This window comes from Onychostruthus taczanowskii, unplaced genomic scaffold, assembly GCF_017590055.1.
Source record: "Onychostruthus taczanowskii isolate IOZ18803 unplaced genomic scaffold, ASM1759005v1 scaffold1, whole genome shotgun sequence".
Lineage (NCBI taxonomy): Eukaryota > Metazoa > Chordata > Aves > Passeriformes > Passeridae > Onychostruthus > Onychostruthus taczanowskii.
The window spans coordinates 33831049-33851128 of NW_024496525.1; the positions used below are offsets into that span (position 1 = coordinate 33831049).

The window sequence follows — 20080 nt, forward strand, 5'->3', positions numbered from 1 at the left end:
TTTGAGGTGATCTATTAAGCAGGGAAAATACAGTCACAGGCATTTGATACACTTTGTATTTTATCTACACAAAAGGATGGGAAACAAATGCTTCCCTTGGGAATCTATCTTTCCCAAGAAATTGAAAGGCATAGCCCAGAGGGACTCTTGGCTGTGCCTCAGGACTCTGGATTTCTGTTTCCATTTCTGCCACTGCCCGACAAAAAACATTCCATCCTTTATAATGTTTTTGTAATGAAGATAACAGTTTCCCCTTCCTTGGTAAAATGCTCTGAAATATCCTGATTATCTTACTACTATAATACACATTTTGACTCTGGGGTTCCCAAGTCTCCCCAAAAGGTCACAGAAACAAGCTTTCAAATGTATTTCAGCTATAATACCCCAGCAGGCAACTAACTTTATGGGCAACAATTCTTTTTCAGACCAGCTCTCTGCCTTTGAAAGACCCAAGCTGCAGCCTTTCTATGCAAATCAACAAAGGAATCTGTCCCCCTGTGCAAAACATGCAAAAGGGTTTAACAGTTAAGAGACATCCTGAACTTCTTAGAATAAAGAGATGCAAGAGATATCACAGATTCAGTCCCTCCTTTCAAGTATGACAGTCCTGATTTTCATGCTTCTATTATCCAACACACATAGCTAAGCACCTCCTACAATAACTTTAAAACCCTTTATTCAGTTATATTACATTCTATTTTGCATCAATTTGCTCTACAATCACTTCATTACCACACATATCAATTTTCAGTGTTAAAAAAAAAGATAAAGTGAGCTCTTTGTTACTGGTTACACATCTTTATGAAGGGATCATTAAGGATAAAGGAAACGTCTTTACTGGGGCAAGGTGTGTGGGGAGAACAGAGGGTAGGAAGGGGACAGAATACCCCCACTGATATCCTACTGAAAATTCACTAAGCAATCTGGTACAACTCACTTGTCAAATATATTGGAATTCTGTTGGCATTGCTGTCAATATTTCCCTCACTTAGGTAGGAACTCTCAAAGCATCTCAAGACAATGTTGCACAGCATCAGTTAGTGAACATACTGAAGTTAATTTACTTGCAAATGGTATTTCCCATATTCTTAAAAGTTAACAACTTTCATTAAACAGCTTTAATCAAGCTGGAAAATAAGGTGTTTTCCTGAAGTGTCATTTTAAACTTTTATCCTTTTATTATCTTCTTTTGAACTCTGTAGCAATGGCAAGCACTTATCTCACGTCTCTTACAGCACAGAGACTGCTCTGTCATTATCAGTTTTTAAGAAGCTGTAAACTTATCTCAGCGGCTGGAATTCTTCATGAGAGAAAGCAAAAGAAAAAAGTCAGTAATGATGTACATATCATCTGCCTCTGGGAAAATAAAAACTGCCAGTGATATGCTGGGAAAGATCTCCTTAGACGCCTTTCACGGCGTCTTGCAGCAGTTTTATTGTAACCCAGCAGTGTGATTTCAAATAACATTATCCAGCACGCTGATGGCAAGCTCCTAAAATACAGCTCTGCTCTGAACAACTGAGAATGCTATTGTGAGTCTCATGTTTACAGCTGCTCACTGATTGTGTCATATTTGCAAAGCTTTCAAAAAAAAAAGATAACTTTTTTCTCACCAGTGAGATTTATAAATTCAGCCTAGAATTTAGCTAACAAGCTCAGTGCAGAACTTGCTTCTCTTGGAAATTTTAGCTAAAAATTCCAATGTATTTAGCCAATATACTTGGAAAAGTATAGTCTAGCATCTTAGAATAACTAAATAGAAAGCAATATGTACAATAGGGCTCCAACATTATGGGAGGCAGCATTAAGAGGTATAGATGCACACAGGACACAAAAATATCTACATCTTGATGAACAAGTTATTTTGCTTCCCTTCTATGCCTCAGTTTCTCCAATCAGAAGATGAGAATACTGACCTTCTCCATAAAACACTACAAATTGTACACCTCCACCAACAGGACCCTCAGCTGAGAGCAGGCAAACTGGAATTACAGTCCTACTGCCACAACTGACTATGCATTAGGTCAAGAGAATAATATATAATTAATACATTTGTAAAAAAAAAAACACACAAGAGTAACCTTAGAGAAAGAAGCTGAACTAGGTATACCCACGCCCTCTCTAAGTTTGGCCATTCACCTACAAAAGATTCCATTTGTTTGCCTTTCTCCTGGCCTCACAATTCCCGTGTTTCAGACTGCACAGCAACAACAGCTTCAAAAGGAGAATGGGCAGTTTTCGGCCCTGACACCCCTCTCAGCTTTTAACTCCCCTTACAGATGTGAATCTGGGGTTTGTGCAAGCCAGGAACAGGTTTTAGTCACCAGTACTTTAAAAAAACCCTGAAATTAAATCAATGAGCACCTGCTGTGTTGCCCATCAGAAGACAGATAGCTCCAGACTCTGAGCAAAGAGAAATTCTCCTTGCAGAGCACCAGCCAAACCAGACTCTGAGCAAAGAGACACAGCTCAGCTGCAGCCCTGTGCAAAGTGTCACCTACCCATCAGTTCTACATGGCCCCAACCAACACCAGCTCAGGGACACTGGCACTGCAGTGGAAGCTGCTCACTGTGACTTCAGCAAAGCTGAACATGGTCTGCCACGGTGCTCCTAAAGCCAAGTTGTTGAGACATCATGGCCTGGCTTGCTGGCCTAGGCAAGCATTAAATTGGCTGGGCTGCCAGGTTTGAAGGGCTGTGGTTAATTGTACAAAGTGCAGTTAGCAGAGAGCTGCTGCAGGCATCCCCTGGGGACAGTGGTGTCTCCAGCAGCAGTGAGACAGGGAGGCAGAGGCACCCCAGGCAGGGATGCAGATGGCACAGAGCTGAGAGCAGTCCTGCAGCAGAGGGTGGGGCCGCACTCAGACCTTAGAGGCTGGAGAACAGGGCTGACAGGAGCTGCAGTCTTCCAACTTCCTAAAAAGCCTCACACGCAAAGACAGAGTAACCCTTTGCTACAGTACGGGCTGGGGCTGACCAGGGAAAGAACAGCTGGCACAAAGGAGCTGCATGTCCCACAGAAAAGCTGAGCAGCAGCCAGCACTGGGCTCTTGCATTGAGAAAGGCCAAACAGGTACTGAGTTGTGTTAACAAAAGTGCAGCCAGCAGTCCAGGGAAGTGGATATTCCCCTCTATTGACCACCAGTGAGGCTGCACCTGGAGAGCCTTGGTCAGATCTGGCTTCTCCAGTACAATATCAGCGTGACACTGACATGGTTGAGGGGCTGGAACACGTGATTTACAAGGAAAAGCTGAGAGAGCCTGGCTTGTCAACCTGGCTTTAGGGGACACCTAATACTGTCTGCCCAATATGAGGATGCAGAGGAGCCAAATTCTTCTCAGAAGCAAATTGCAGCAAGAAAAAAATCTGTTTACGTATTTGGAAAAAAACCCTTTGGCATGATGGTAGTAAAGCCCAGAGAGAACAGGATATGTCCATTGCTAAAGACAACATTCAACCAGAGCAGGGCTTCAGGAATCTACTGAGCATGTAAGCAGGGAATGGAGAGTACTTCCATAGGCCCCTTCTAATCTAAATTATTCTACAATCCTGTATAGGGCACAGGGTTTTCTACATATTTCATCACCTTCAGATACATTACCTATACAAACATTTCCCTGTATCACACCTCTGACTGCTGGAGTGGAAAATACACTGTATTGTCTTTCATCCTACCCTAGAGCCTGTCAGGAGGATGGACTGTTTTAATAAAACACTTCTGTCAAGCTACATTTTGAAGCTTCTTTTTTTGATGCTGCCCTCATGTTGTGGATACTACCCCTCAGCCAATGTTCTCTGCTCCTGATGGTGCTCCCAAATTCTCTAGTGGAAACAGGAGGAAAAGTGACCAGTTCACAGCTCTGCTGGGAGGGCTGCCAACATTATCAGCAGAAATCAAGGACTGGAACATTCTCTTGTTTCACCATTGAATGACTGTGAGAAACAGCTGAGATGCTGAAGCCACCCATTCAAAGTCTGAGGAATGAGAACAGCAGCAGTCAACACTTGAGTTGCTTTCCTCTGCCACAGGGGGAGTTTAGAGTCAAGGTGAATGATAATAAATATTAAACTGGACATTGACAAAAACTATTTTTCCACTGAAAAACTATAATCTGAATATGCACTGGAAATAATTATTGGCAATGAACTGGGTCCTCCAGATGTGACAAGAATGCAGTGATCTGGGAGTCCCTCAGAGACAGCAGCACAGATGCAGTCCAGCTGGTGCATCCTCTAGAAGACTGATCCTTTAAGGACCACAAGTTTTCAAATGGAAAAGAGAATTCAGCTTAGATTCTGCAGAAGTTAAAAGCACTCACATGGGAAAACCAAACTTTGAACTCCAGATAAATACGAATTGAATGTTCTCTGATCCCAGGTACCAAGTGAGAGGCAGCTGCTGCAACCTCCCAATGTCTCTTTAAAAGAAAACTTACTCAGTAATGACTAAAATTTATTTTGCATTTATTTCCTCATTTCCCTGGAGATCAAGGATGGTCCACTGGTGATTTCAATGGCAAATTTCAAAAGAAAAAGTCTCAAATTAGACAGCCCACCTCTTTTGTCCAAAAGCAAGAAAAGCATCTATAATCTCATAGCCTTCAGAGATGGATAAGCAGAACAGCATTACTCTGGATTCATTAAGGAAAGAAAAGAAGAGCATTTTTAATGCAAGTGAACTAGAATGAGGCAAAATCCTTGCAAAGCAAGGGCACAGTGGTGCTTTCTCAGAAACAACCAGGTTCAGGTAACCTCTCAAATTTTCTGCAGTCTAATTTGAAACACCAGCTCCTTGTTTGCCCTAGGGTTGTGCCACACATTACAGCCCCTGAAATGACAAAACCAACTTTGTTTTCCCTTGGAAGCTGCAAGGCCACTACAGGCACAATAAAAAGTTTAAAAGATCAATTGCAGAAGGAAAAATACTGTAAAACAGATAAGGTAAGAATTTCTCCTGATGATAAGACAGAGGCAATGTTTGGAGTTCTTGTTTTTATGTAATAAGGACTTTTCCATTTCAGTTAGTACATGTCATGTTGCTGAATATGCATTTACACTGCACAGTCTTCTGTTCATATGAAAAATATTATAGCCCAGTAGAAGTTACATGCTAGTTTTTGTCCACACTAAAAGACTTCTTTTTTCAGTCTGTATATCTCCCCTCTTTCAAAATTTGCTTTCCATTATGATATATGACAACATAAAATATATTGTCCACTATTCCTCCTTGCACATCAACACAAAAGGAATCTGAAGAGCACTCAGATTTCTACTCCCTGCTTAGGCATAAGCTAAGACATTATTTTTGGGAGCCTAGCTGCTCCTTCATTGAAGAAACAGCAATATATCTCCATTTAAAAAATACCGATTAGCAAATCTTATAGCACTTTACTAACACATGCAGCCAAAACATCACTGAGACTACTGTGTTTCTCCCAAACTGGAAGGATGTTGAAAACTTAAATGATTCACTTACAGCTGATCTAAAGATGAGAGCTCTGCAATTTATGTTTTATTCTAACATGTTTAAAGGATTAAATCTAAATAAAATACACAATACACAAGCTTCAGAGCACACGTTATCTTTAACATCTTATTTCCAATTAGCAAGTCAAAATAAAGAAGACATGGAGAACATCTGGCTTCAAAAGAAAAGCTCTGGAAGAAATCAAGATTTTGGTTCTTTTGGGCCTCATTTAGGGCTGCTATTTTCCCAGACTCTTGAAACTGGATGAGATGGAAAGATTATTCTCTCTCTCAAAGAAGGGAAAATAGCAGACATACCACCATGTGATTGAGTATTACATCATTCATACTTACAACAATACTGAGCCAGTCTGGCAATTGAACTGAAAAGACATTTTCTTTGCCTTCGAGGAAGGACATGGACTTGTAAAGGCAGATGAACAGGGAAAAGTTAGAAAAGGCTCAGCTCTCCATTGCACTTGGCATGAATTACAAAATGCTGAAAATGTTTCATTGAGAAGCAATTCCAGTGTGAGGTTTGAGTAAGAAAATTACATCATGCAAACAAAATCCTAGTGACAAACATCTGAAGGAAAGAAGGCAGCTCTTGAGAAGGACCTTTACCCATTTTTAAAAGGCTTATACTTTACTAGGATGTGTGAAATCATTATCAAGACCACTTTCAAGACATAAGGCCAGGTCAGGTGTGAGAATGAATCCTGTTTTTACAAAACAAATTTGACAGGTAATATTGTTTCTCTGATATACCTTCACTTTGTTCTTAAGACATCAAAAACTGCCAAGACAAAAAAAGCTGCATAAGACCTAAGAAAAGGATAAAAGTGGACACAATTTGAGAAAACCTCAAGCTAAAATATTTGCAGATAGCAAGCACAGAAAGGCTTATAGGTCTCAACACACTGGCTTTTGTTCACCCTATTTTGCATTACTGATCTTAATTAATCTAATAAAATGAATTTGTGTTCTGAGGCAGCACTCTTACTGCATTAAAATTCAAATACACAATCTCGTATTTTAATGAAAGAAAGCATTTAATTTTCTAATTGGCTTTTAAAGTATTAAAATGCATAAAATGTTAGTGATGGCTACAACCAGGAATATTTTTCAGTAACTGAATCAAAAAAATCAACCATAATTGATCATGTTTGCTATCAGGATTTATTTAAACAAAGCATCAGGTAACTCCTTTTCTTTTTTTTTTTTTTTTTCTTTTTAGTTTTTTTTTTCTCCTTAAGAGGAGTGTGGCTGTGCAGGGAAGGAAGGGGAAGAGTCTCCTCCTCATCCCACACCATATCCAGCATATCCTCTGACAAAAGCAAGAATGTGCTGCACAATGACCGGCTGTACCCCTCTGTTTTTATTCAGCTGGTGTTAGCAACATATTAGCTCCCATCAGGTCAAAACACCACCCAGTTATAATTCTGGTTTTGCTGACTTAAGCCCCAAAATTCAGATGCAGAGATAAACCGTATTAAGCAGAGAGCCAACTTAATTATTTCCTCTTTTAAACAAGCTTTAAGAAGATTGTTAAATATTTATTTTCACAAGCATGCAAGGATCACTGAAGGTCAAATACATGAGAGGTGTGATCCCTTCCTTATCATTCCTCCTTTGTATTTATTTCCCTGCAAGGAGGCCTCTCTGCCATCACACTTCCCTCCCCTCATCCATCACCCAGAACTCATCCTGACGTTGTTCCTGTGGTTATCCCCCCTGCCTTTGCCACCACATTTCCGCTTCGCCCCCTCTCAGTGCTGCCAGTGAGGGCTGTCCCTTGTATTTCTTCCCCAGAATTACTGATGCCTTTGTATCTCTCCCATTCCCTGCCTCTGGTTCTCACCTTGTTTCACCTTTACCGTGAGAATGTCTCACCAGTTCAGACACCTCAAACTGGAAGCTAAGTACTAAGAGGACAGACCATGCAATTCATTTCATTAATTATTATTTTTATGCATGCAATAGCAGACTAGTATTGCACACACTAAAAATCTGGCTCAGAGGCTTCTGCTGTAAGTCTTTATGAGTTACACAAGGCCTGATGTGGTGATGGAGCACAGGGTTGCCAAACTCTTCTACCCACACATCATGTAATTCAAGCCCACAGTCACAAAGGCTTCAGTGAACCTACTCCAGAAGCCTGTCCCTTCATTTCAAAAGACAACAGTGATTCTTGTTTGTCCCAACAACACAAGAAGGTATGATGGGCAATGGCAAAGGACCTCCAGAATTAAAACAATGTAGGTGCAGCAGCTCTATTGACTGTAAACCCCAAGGTTTTCAGCAGTCACAGAACATCCTGAGTTCAAAAGGATCCACAAGAATCATCAAAGTCCAACTCCTGGCCCTGCACAGGACACCTCAAGAATCACACCATATGTCCAAGAGCACTGTCCAAATGTTTCTTGAGCTCTGTCAGGCTTTGTGCTGTGATCACTTCCCCAGGGAGCTGTTCCAGTGCCCAGTCACTCTCTGGGTGAAGAACCTTTTCCTGATACCCAACCTAAACCTCCCCTGACACAGCTTCAGGCCATTCCCTTGGGTCCTGTCTCTGTCACACATCAGTGTCTGCCCCTGCTCTTCCCCCATGAGGAAGTTATAGGCTGCAATGAGGTCTCCACTCAGCCTCCTCTTTTCCAGGCTGAACAACCCCCAAGACCTCAGCTGCCCCTCATGTCACCTCCCCTCACAGCTCTTCACCATCCTCATGGCCCTCCTTTGGACACTCTAACAACTTCATGTCTTTTTTATATTGTGGGGCCCAAAACTGCACCCAGGACTGGAGATGAGGCACTGCAGTGCTGTGCTTTGAGAAAAAAATTGCCCAGAGAGAGACTTGAAACACTCTGCTCTGCAAAGCAATAAAGTATTCCTGCAGACGGATTTCAAAAGAGTATTATTTTGACCTCTACTGTTAAAAATTTCCCTTAAATGAGGAAAACAAAGCTATCAACACCAGCCAAAACCTGTAATCTTGATAGGCCATCTTGTGACCCTGTCCCCCTCTCCACCTCTGCAGATGGTTTGTTTAATGCTGCATTATGGAAAAGCTGACAATTTGAGCCACCTGCTGTGTACCAACATCCTGAAAGGAAAAAAGTTGGTCACCCCTCTACACAAAAGCTGCTGAGAATTTCATCAGTGAATTTAATGGGGCATGATCAGGTCTCCCCTTGGCAGCACCAAAGGTCAAGCTCTATTTTATTCAGAGTTAGAAACAAGTGAACAGAAAAGCAAATTTTCAGAGTGTGTGGTTCTTAAACAAAACACTAGCCTGAGCACACACATATGCGTGCAAAATTGCAGTCCTCCTGCTTCTTTTGGATGATATATTTAGAAATCCTATTAGCTGGAGAGATCAACATTCTTATCTGAATTTCCAGGATGCTGTAACATGCAAAATTAGAGCAGCTCTCTTAAGTGGGTCAATTATCACTACTGCACTTACAGCAGCTTTTCCCCTCCCTCCCTGCAGCATCCATGATGGGCATTTAGCACAAGGATTTAAACAGTCAGATGTTGAGTTGACACAAACCACAATGTCAAGTTCCCTTCCCCTTTTATATTTTTCAGAATCTTAAAGGAACAAAGGAAATCACCCAAGTACAGAATCTCCACATTAAAATTGCAGGCTCCCAGCAGAAAGCTTCGATGATTCCAGAGCAGGGCACCCCGCAGGATAATTCCAGTCAGCAATCACGCTCACTGTTCTCCTGCCACATCTGACTCAGGCACAAGTAAGGTTTATGGCTTTCCCCTCCAAGGGATGAGAGGAGAACCTGAGGGCCACTAATCATGTCCCCAGCCCTGTCCCCCAGGGTGCAGAGCCACACAACCAGTTTGAAAGGCTTCAGGTTATTATCTCCTCAAGAAGGAATTCTCTTTAAAATTAAAAACACTGCAAAGCACCAGACGCAAGTGGAGCAATTCAAGTACCCAGCACCACTTCAGATGCTACAAAGACATCCAGAGGAAACACAGGCTCTCCTGCAACACAGCTGGAGGCCAGGTGAGTTATCTGAGAGGCTCCTTCTGCCTCACAGCCCCACTGCTGCCCAACCATGGGCAGCCCTGGCAGTAAGGGGATGCAGCAGGGAAGAGGACAGAGCCACACAGTGGAATACATGATGTCAATGAGCACATGGAAAGGAAAATTTTACTTTCCCATCAATTGGAAACATGAAACATGTCATTCTTTCAGCACCACACTTGCTTTGCACATACCTCTTTATAGGGGAAAAAATGTGTGAGGCAGCACTGCAAGTGAAAGATGATATGATTCTCCTTTATTCCATGGAAAAGCAGGCTGGATATGCAGGCTTCAGGTCATGAGCTCTGCTGTTGAAATTCAACAGGTCCAGCCCTGGCTGGAGGAGAGGGTGATAGGGAGAAATTAAGGTGAAGAAATTAAATTTCTGTTGCTGTCCCTGGCTGCCCTCTTCCCTATATCTCCAGCATTTTCTCGTGTGGTACTAAATAGGAATGATCACAAAAGCCAAGCATTACCAAACACCTAACTCTTTGGAAATCTATGCAAATGACATGGGGCAACAGCAGTCACACCCTATTTAAGGCAGCAATTTTTTCTTAATAGATGAAGCTCTTCCAGCTAAAACTCATCCGCTCAAAAACACAGCAATTTTAAGGCTTCATTTTGAAATTAAGTGAACAAGGCTTTTGCAAGCCTTCAAGTTCAAGCAAATGCTTTATTAGGAAACATTTCTTCACCAAGAATGTGGTCAAACACTGGAACAGGGTTGCTAGAGAGGTGGTCAAAGCCCTCAGGCTGTCAGTGCTAAGAAGCATTTGGAAAATGCCCTTAACAACATGGTATAACTTTTGGTCAGCCCTAAATTGGTCAAGCAGTTGGACTGGATAATCATTGTAGGTCAGTTCCAACGGAAAATATTCTATTCAACTTACTATAAAGATCTTGGTATCTCTTTCCACACAGTGAAATGAAGTAATTTGCCTCAGTAAATATTATATGTATTTTAACAGTGCAATTTAAAATCCATTTTTATGCTCATATGTCCTTGTCACACTCCACACTTGAACAAAACACATTTTCAATGCAACACCAGTTAAGAAAAAAAAAGTAAAAGGTCAGTTACTAAAAAGAAAGTCCTTAACCAGAGAGAAATAGAAACTGGTTTTATTAACCTCCCTAACCACAGCTTTAAAATTTTCTTGATTAAAGCCTAATTTCAAAAGTTAACTTTTTAATCAGGAACACTAGGGCCTGCTGGCTCCAGGAAGTTTTAGTAGAGGTCAAAAGATTGCTGGAGATCTAATTTTTCATTTCTAATAAAAAAGGAAGTCTTGCCCTTTTCCTTGCAAAGACAGACCTTGAAGTGTTAGTAGAGAAACAAAGATTGTATCCATCAAAGGTTCTCATGGCGAGGCCGCACAAAGCTTCCCAAGACCACACGGAGCTGACAGAGCTGCTGAAGCTTGCAGGGAATTAGCTGAACTCTTCTTGCAAAGACCAACATGGCAGAGAACCCGAGGAGCTAACCAAGGATTAAAGAGACCAGCTCCTCACTCCATCACAGATTTTCTGGGTAACTCTGAATGTGTCAGTTCTGCACCTGGAAATGAAGATAAATACTCGCAACTTCCCTTTCTGTGACATGAAAATAAACACATTAAAGCAGGAGACTTTCAAATAGCTTGGCAATAAAGTACAAGTACTGCAGACAGATAGGAAATAACAAAGTGCTGCCCCATTCAGCTGCCCAGCTTTTTCCCAAACCCTTCTTGCCTGCTGGGATCCGGCAATGCCTTCGTGATCTTCCCTCAAACAAAAGGGAGGTTCACAGGGCAGAGGAAGCCAGGGAGGAAAAGCTCCTTGTGCTTTCCCACCCAGCTCAAGTTTACATCTGAAAGACTTGTAGGCACCAAATGTTCTCCTGACAGCCTTCTGTTCCCAACACCCAAATTCAAGAGGTCATTTTTCTTATACATTTCTCAGAAATGTTCTTTTGCAAACAATTCAGGAGAGAGGCCTCACTTGGCTGCCTTGGTCTGACCTCAGGAGGGTCCCACCTGTGTTCACTGACCAAAAAAAGCTACCAAAGATCCTCTGAATAATTCAACCTCAGTCTCAGAGGCTGCCCAGCCCAGAGCCCCCCATCATCAAGACTGATCAGCTTTACTGGAGGGAGAAAAACCTGCCCTGAATTTACCTTCAGAGGCACACAGAGGGATATTTACACAAGATAGCTAGTGAGGGAAATTTGCAGGGACTCTTCTCATGTGGCAAAGGTTTTATTTACTATGCTCTGACAAGACAGGATTTGGTTTACAACTGAAGGTGCATTTTTCAGAGAGCTCCAAAGGAAAAGAATAAATAAATAGTATAAAAAAGGTGCATGTGTGTGTGGGATAAAAGACATTTACCATGTAAAATGCTGCTATAAAAGACCCCAGGTGGTAGCACTGGAAAGTATTACACAAAGGAGTGGACAGTTGTACAGTTTTTCTAACTGCTGTGTACAGTAACAGGATTACAAACAGAATGAAATGTTCCTTGATTAAAACAAACTGATATCCCACCTGGAAAATCCTGGCCAGGCTGTCATTGTTCCTGAGTGAGCCTGGGGCAGCTACAGGTTACAGCTGAGCCCATAAGTCACTCAGACACCCTGCCTGGCTCTTCCCAAATTCTCTCTCTTGGCATCGTGAGACCAGCTAAAGCGCCCTTTGTTTCCATTCTAACATGTGCAGGGGTGGAAAAACTGTTCAAAACATTAGAGAGAAAAAACTCAGCGCTGCTACTATTCCAAGAAACAAATTAAAAGGCAGAGTCTGAACTGCCCAGGGCGCTGGCAGTGCCAGACAAAGTCAGACGTCACTGGAAAGGCTCAGCATCACTCAGTCCCTGGGAGAGGGACAACAGGTTCCATCACACCTGAGGGTTTAAAAACCACTGTGTCTCCTTCAGATGGATTTTTTGCATTATATCTTTACTTCTGACACTGATAATACAGACACATTGACACATTTTATAAAGAGACTAATAAATTGAAGTTTTTATAGGCAACTCATCAGAAGGATGAAACACCTCCCAGATCCAGCTAATTGTTAGCAAGCTGTTTTCCCTGGAAAACATTAACACTGACAAGCAATAAAGGAAGGCAAATGAAAAGCTATGCCAAAGTGGCTGCACTGGGGGGGGGTTGTGTCACATAACCTAATAAAAAACATAAACTGATGTAAAATCAATTCACATATCAAATAATACATACAAAACTTTCCAAAGGATTACAAATAAAAACTGCTCTTCAGATTAATAAATTTTTATTTTCTCCTTAAGTTGTGGAACTATTTTTTTCAGATAAAAAAAAATTGAGTTACCAGAATAGTCTGCATTTTTGCATTAATTAAAGAACGCATAAGAACCAAGGAGAACATAATGTATTCCTATTTCAGGCTGAGGTTTATTCAGGCATAATTCAGACTGCTCTAGTAGACTTGGCTAAAGTATTCTTCACATTTTCACAGAGGCTGGCTGGCGACATGTACATTATGAAAAAAAGAAGACTAAGCAGATAATCATGTCAGATAAATACATTCCACTCCCTCAAAGTGAACTTGCAGACACAATTAAATTCTCTTTTCCCTCTCCAAATGCTTCCCACTCCTTTAGTTGTGCCACAAGAACACAACATTTCTTGTCACTTCAGTCCCTTACTGCCTCTCCCTGTACTCCCCAGGCATTTTCACCCCTTCTAGTACACATGATGTCTTCTACTGCTAACACCATTCTGTTCCCAGGTAACATCTCTTGCCTCCACAACTCCCAGGTCACTTGGATAATTCATTTGGGCCACCCAAAATTAGTGAGCTGTTCCTCAGTTCTGAGGATGCTGCTGCCCTCCACAACTCCCAGGTCACTTGGATAATTCATTTGGGCCACCCAAAATTAGTGAGCTGTTCCTCAGTTCTGAGGATGCTGCTGCCTTTCATTACTTCTTCCATATCACCTCTTTCCTCTAAAATACTTTCACCAATCTTCAGCTTTTACCTTCCTTTTCTAAATGTCCCACAGTTCTTTGTTAGAATTCTAAAATGAACACAATGACAATGAGCACTTTAAACTCAGGAACTCAGCTGAGCAGTGCATTTAAATGCTGAAGTGTTAAAAATACTGCAACTCTCCTTTGTACAGAATTATTCAGTGTACTGCTCCTCTTTCCAAGCCCTCCTCAGCACCTTCTCCAGAAGAACAAAACCAATGGCAGGTTTATTACCCTGAATATGGATTTTAATTCTTGTAAAAGCACTTTGTCACATGGCCATCCTCTCTACACCTGCTCTTGGCCCCTCTGCTCCGAAGGCCCTGGGAAGAGCCCTGCCTCCTGTGGCCCAGGTCTGTACTGCCAGATTTAATCTGGGAACAAGTATAACATGCTGATAATGATCATCATAATTAATCTATGGAGCCCTGAACATATTTGAATTTCAAAGGTCAGCAATTTGCACCCACAGCCCTCAGGTTTTCAAGTTTCTTCTGAAAGGAAAAAATACCAGAAAAGGAATTTGTATTTCAGTGTTGAGGGTCCACAATTTATTTGGGCTTTGTTTTTTAAACTACACTGGATTTTAAACAGTAATACAAAACAAAGCAAACAAACAAAACCATAGCAGAACACACGCAGAAGCTGAATGAACTCCCTCTCCCAAAGTGACAAAGGTTAAACTCTTAATATCAACTACAAAATGAGGTTTATCTAATCGATTAAAAAAAAAAAAAAACTAAAAAATTGAGCTTTATGGACATGCACAACAACCTTTTCACTCCCAGGCAGCACAGTAACTGTGCAAATGAGGGTAGAGTATTATTGATATAGAAAGACAGAATTCATCTTTGCAGTTTGATTCATACTTTACTCCTAGTATTTTATGTGGAAGTATCACACAGGACATTATCTCCATTTAACAAAGAAAGCTGGGAAATTCATTTAGGGATTTATTAAGTGGCAACCAGATCAGTACATCTTGCACGTAAGTGAGATACACGCAGAAATACTTTAAAGAAGGTTAAAAAACAAGTAAATTATTTTTGCTTTATTTGTTTGCTACATGTTAGCTCCTCTTGCTACACAGATGGCTGCCCATTGCAGTGTACCTACCTGCCTCTGACAGCCCACATTTCTTCAAATGCTTTTTATCCCTATCAGTAGGGAAAAATGGATTTGCAAATTACAGCTGGGCTATCATTCAGAACTATCAAATAACAACTGTAAAAAAATTACTTTTAACTTGACATGAGCATAAATATAACACAAAATCATAAAAGGGATCTTAGAGATAATTTATTTTCAACATCCCTGCCGTGGGCAGGGACACCTTGCACCAGACCAGGTTGTTTAGAGCCCTATCCAGCCTGGCCTTGAACATTCCCAGGAATGAGGCAGCCACAGCTGCTCTGGGCAACCTGTGCCAAGCCCTCAGTTTCCTCACTGTAAAGAATTTTTTAATAGCTAATCTAATCCCACCCTCTTTCCAGCAGTTACCCGGAAGGTATATTATCAAAATATTGGTAACACCTTAAAATCAACACTGTCTTTATGGCAGTGATAGAGTGCTACTGTTCAAAGTTCACATGGAGACTTTACAGTAGGAAAAACCAGTCTAATAGGCAAGCCTGCCTTTTAATGCCATTATTCCTGCAAAACCATATTTTTTAAACATGCAAATACAATTACCACAACACTACTACAAGATCAGAAAGTACTACTTTTAGAATACTGAATATATTTTCTGAAACGACAAAAAAAATCTCAATCTTAAAAGGAAAGCTAAACTGTTTAACTGCAAAAATATAGAATGAGAGCAGCAATGTAGAAAAAGCATCAAATTAGAATATTGAAGATGTGGATATACTATTTTAAAGTAGAAAGGAACTAAACAGAATTGTAGAATTGTAGAATGATGAAATGATAGAATGATTTGGGGGGTGGAAGGAGCCTTAAAATACATCCAGTTCCAATATCTCTGTCATAAGCAGGGACACCTTTCACTAGACCAGGTTGCTCAGAGCCAGAGCAACAGAAGTAATTGTTTGATAATAAACTCTGAATTCCAGCAACTAAAACACAACATAAAAGAAATAAAAAGATATAAAACAAATTAATTTGAGTGGTCGTCAGTATTTAAAGCTTATGTGGAATTTAATTAAGTTCCCCAAGACAAAAATAGGGATGGTAAAGCAGGGAGTACTTACTTGGAAGCCTGTCCTGTGTGCACCTCCAGCTACTGATTTCCTGTATGACTTTTGAGCAAATTTCAGAATTTATGAAACACCTTTTTTTCAAGAACTAAAACAGGAGTGATACTGTCCTTCCTGCAAGTGTCAGAAGAAGGAAATCCAAATATGTTGACGAAAAACCCACTGGAACCCTATCTGTTCTTTGATGCTGACACTGCAGGAGGTTTGGGGTTAACTGTCATTTACTTTAAAAGAGAAAAACAAAAAAAAATACTCCACAAATAACAAACCCTAGCAAAGCACAGGGGAAGTGCAATTTTATACTTGAAGCAAATGTTGCAAAAGAAGAAATTCAGAGTTAGTGATGAGAAGCAGAATGACAATTATAGCATTGAATACACTAAGTATCGTACATTTAGACAGGGAACAAATTTACTTGAACCACAGGAAACACTCCCGTTCACTTCCATGGATGAAACCAGCAATGGCCAAGCCAGCTCTTAAACACTTACCTCTTCACATTTTGAAACAAGGTTTAACTGGGATAGTTGACTTGCCAAAAGTGGGTCTTCTATTTATTTATATTTGATAACTGTGAAAGGATACGAGGAGTTCCTTCTGTCCTACACACGAGGTAGAGACAGGCAGCAATGACGTGGGTCCTCTTTCTGCCCCGCGTTAGATGTTTGCTCACAGCCATCTTGAAAAAATTAAAGGCAGTATCCAGACAATGCTGATTGAGTTGAAGCTGGTTTCCCAAGTGGTGAATCTGACGCTTCCCTAGGAAAATTAACAAGGAAAACAATAGCTTAACAACTATGCTGTTAATGTGCTTTTAGGCTGGGGTCTTTTAGTGTTGGGGTGATTTTTTAAGAGAAAATTAAGGAGGCGGATTTTGGATTTCATCTCTTTGTCAAATACAATGATCTCTCAAGTTTCAGGAACTATTTAGCCTGAGTTCCTCAGGACAAAAAAAAAAACACCAAAAAACCTTGGTTTGGACTGCTACAATTGAAACACATGCAATCAATGAGCTCTGGAAAACTAAGCCACAAACATCAGTCCCACAGAGGATCCAAGCCATAGCCAAGACTTCTCAGACAAAAGATTATGCCCTTCTCCCTTAACGTCACTTTCCAATTAGCACTTGATTAGCTGTAGCCAAAAATCAGAGGTCATGATGTGTTTGACACTGACGTGCAAACAGAGAAGACGTTTTGCTGCAGCTCTCCAAGAAGTGATGGAGTTTGCTGTTCCTCTGACCACAAATGAAGCCCACAAGGACAGAGCTCTGCTCCTGGCTCGCCCATGAGCCCAAAGATGGGAGGCACTTCCTTCCTCCAAACACATTCACACCCCAACCTTCATTTGAGTCTTGCCTGCCAGACTACTTAGATTAGCTTGTGGCTTCAGGAAACAAATGTGCCTTCACCCTTAAATAAAACAATAAAAAGAAAAAAAGTGTGTTTGGGATGATTCATGGCAGGAAGTGGTCCAGCTGCTGGGACAGATGGGGGAAGCGAGGTCCAACCCGTCCCCACAGCTCCAGCTTCAGAAGGATGTGCCGAAAAGACAGCTTAAGAAAAAGATGGGGGAAGTCATGAGGAAAACAGCACACTCAAGTTCCTCAGCATACGGGGTCAGACAGCACATCAAGAAAAATCCTTTAATTCAATGTGCCGGGCAGATGTTTCCAGCAGACGTATTTACAGGAAACTCTCATCGGTTCCCTTCAGAGATGTCAGGAGCAGCTTGTGGAAGGGGTACAAAGGTGCCTGCCATGCCCACCACTGCTCACAGGAAGTGATGGCAACCACACAGTGCTTCCCAGAACACCACCAGCTCCTGCACAGACCACACATCTTTATTTAATGCAAATCCCTACACCATCATCACTAATACCATGGTAAAAAAGCTTCATCTCTGAACACTCCTTTGCCAGAGATGCTGGTTTTAACAAGAAGTGACTCCAGCCAGGCAGCTGGGATCAGCGGGACTCCAGCCAAACAGGAGCTGCCACAAAGCAGCAGCTTCTCCTTCCTGCACAGGTGGAAATTACTGCACTCAGCACCAAGATATCCTTTAAGGCACACAGGTCAACCAGGTGCAACACGTTTGGACGGTGAAGTAAGAGCAGAGGAAGGATCCAGCACCCTCCATGGGAGGTGTGGGCACAATAAGCTACTCAAGGGTAATCCAAAGCCCATCAGGTGAACAGTTTTTCCACTGCCATCAGCAGGCCCTGGACTGGCAGTCACCAGCCTTGAATACAAATACCACATCTTCCTAAAATTAAGGTACTAACTAGGTACTAACTCAGGATCAAATACAAATACCACATCTTCCTAAAATTAAGGTACTAATTAGCACCTGGTATTTCCACAATTTTATTTCACACTCTACAGTCTGTATGCTGCTTGTTCTGTCCCTAAGAAAGAATCAGTTTATACTTATTTGCAGAGGGAAAAAATGCACTTCAGTACTAAAAACTCATTTTGCAGCAGCAGCAAACCAGCTTCTCTTCAAAAACAAAGAGCACACCAAAAAAAAGAATAACAGAGAGGAAGATACTTGAAATTAATTTCTTTCATAAGCTATTTTCACCACTGAGCTGCTTCCATCCCCAAGCTACCATTAATATTCTGAGTATTTAACCTTTTCCTAATTTCAAATGTTAAAATATAATTAATTCATCATAACCCATCCTAAGAAAACAGTATGCTTGTTTGAGTAATACATGCTCTTTTAGCTGAACTCTTCATCCACCATCAATATTTTAAAGTAGAATTACTTTAGGGTTAATTGTCTACTGAAAAAATACCAAAGAGATCTAAGAGAAAGGTACGTGTCTACTTAGGAAATGCTATTTCTCTGAATGTTCTACTCAGACTTCTGCAGACTACAGAAGGCTTTAATTCTGTGTGCTAGGACTCCCTCAAGCTGCCCTGTAGTATTATATCAGTCATACAGTTTGTGGAAAAACAAGACAACTGTTACACTGCTGCTTATCTCCAAAATGAACAACTTAATTCAGGACAAGAATGATCCTAGAAATTGTGTATCTTGATGACTAACTTGGTTTTGTCCTTATTTGTGAGAAGCGAGAAAGAAATGTACTGCTTACAGCATCATCTAAGACAAACATTTACATTCTGCAACCAGTCTCCTATTTACCAAAGAAAGATCAAAAGCTTTGTTGTTTCCCCATCACCACCTCCGCCCCTTGAATTTAACATGACAACAAAATTCTATTTTTCTGGTATCTTATGTAACACTAAGAAAAAAAAAATAGCTGGAAAAGTTAGCACTAGCAACTGTGCTTCTAGACTTCTCCACAGGAAACTCAAGATACCCTTTACTCCTTCTGGTTCCATCCCAGATTCAAGAATGCATTTCACAGAGCCCAAGAAAAGGCAGGTATCAGCTAGATGGCTGTCACCCAGCACTGCAGTACACAACCAAGACACCACAGAGGGCCCTCACCCTAGTCAGATGACAACCAAAGGTATGTCATTTTGTGACTTCCAACCTTTTCTGCCTAGCTGGCCAATCTGACATTTCCAGAGCTGAAAAATGTGCCTCTGTAACATTTTATTTAACTATAAATACAGTGATTTAATCTGTTGGTATCTGAAGAGCAGATGTTCATACATAGAGAAACTGGGCTTTAAGAAAACAACTGATCAAAATAAACTCTATCCAATGCTCCAGTTACTGCTGACAAACAAGAAAAGAGTCCAAATACTCATTCATACTGCCAGTGCTCAACATGAGAAGTCCCTAAAACTGAGCAGTGGCAGCCACAAGCCCTGCTAAGCCTTGGGATGCTGCTCCCCCAGCAGCAGGGTCAGTGCAGGGAGGAGCTGCTGAGCAGCTGCAAGCTCCAGGCCTGGGAAGATGAGCAATTCCCTCCAGCAGACCTACAGCACTGCATTATGGCATCAGCCCTTGAACGTCCTCCCACTCCCACTGCTCCTTGCTAGCTGGGTGGCATTGTAGAACCTTGCATTTGCTGTTTCCCTCCTGTCCCCATCTTTGCTCTCATGCCAGCGTGGCTTCAGTGCCTGCACTGCCTCTCTCACCTGTGCTCCCAGTGAGCTGCTCCAGCCAGCTGCAGGGATGCCACAAGCCTGAGGATCTCAGCCAAAACAGTGGGAATATCCAACAACACAATGCAGTTTATTAGCAATCTGCTCCACTCAGTGTTCACCTGATTCCATCACAGTGTTACAAACTCCAGTGAATTGAGATTCTCTACTGGATAGAAAAGAACTGATACACCTTTAAACCATATCATGATCTGGGTTATAGAACATTCACAACAGCTTCCTGACTTCCTTATCCATTTTATCCTGCAGGACAGCTTTTAAAAAAGTTTC

The 20080-nt window shown here is 41.3% G+C and overlaps 1 protein-coding gene across 1 annotated transcript in view; it reads right to left on the reverse strand.

Moving 5' to 3' along the window:
* The window catches only part of BRF1 (BRF1 RNA polymerase III transcription initiation factor subunit), a 172434-nt gene that overhangs the window by 112433 nt on the left and 39921 nt on the right, over window positions 1-20080 (reverse strand). The window contains exon 3 of the mRNA XM_041420749.1: window positions 16308-16481. Within this exon, the coding sequence (XP_041276683.1) occupies window positions 16308-16481 (174 nt within the window). The remainder of the gene's footprint in view (window positions 1-16307; window positions 16482-20080) is intronic.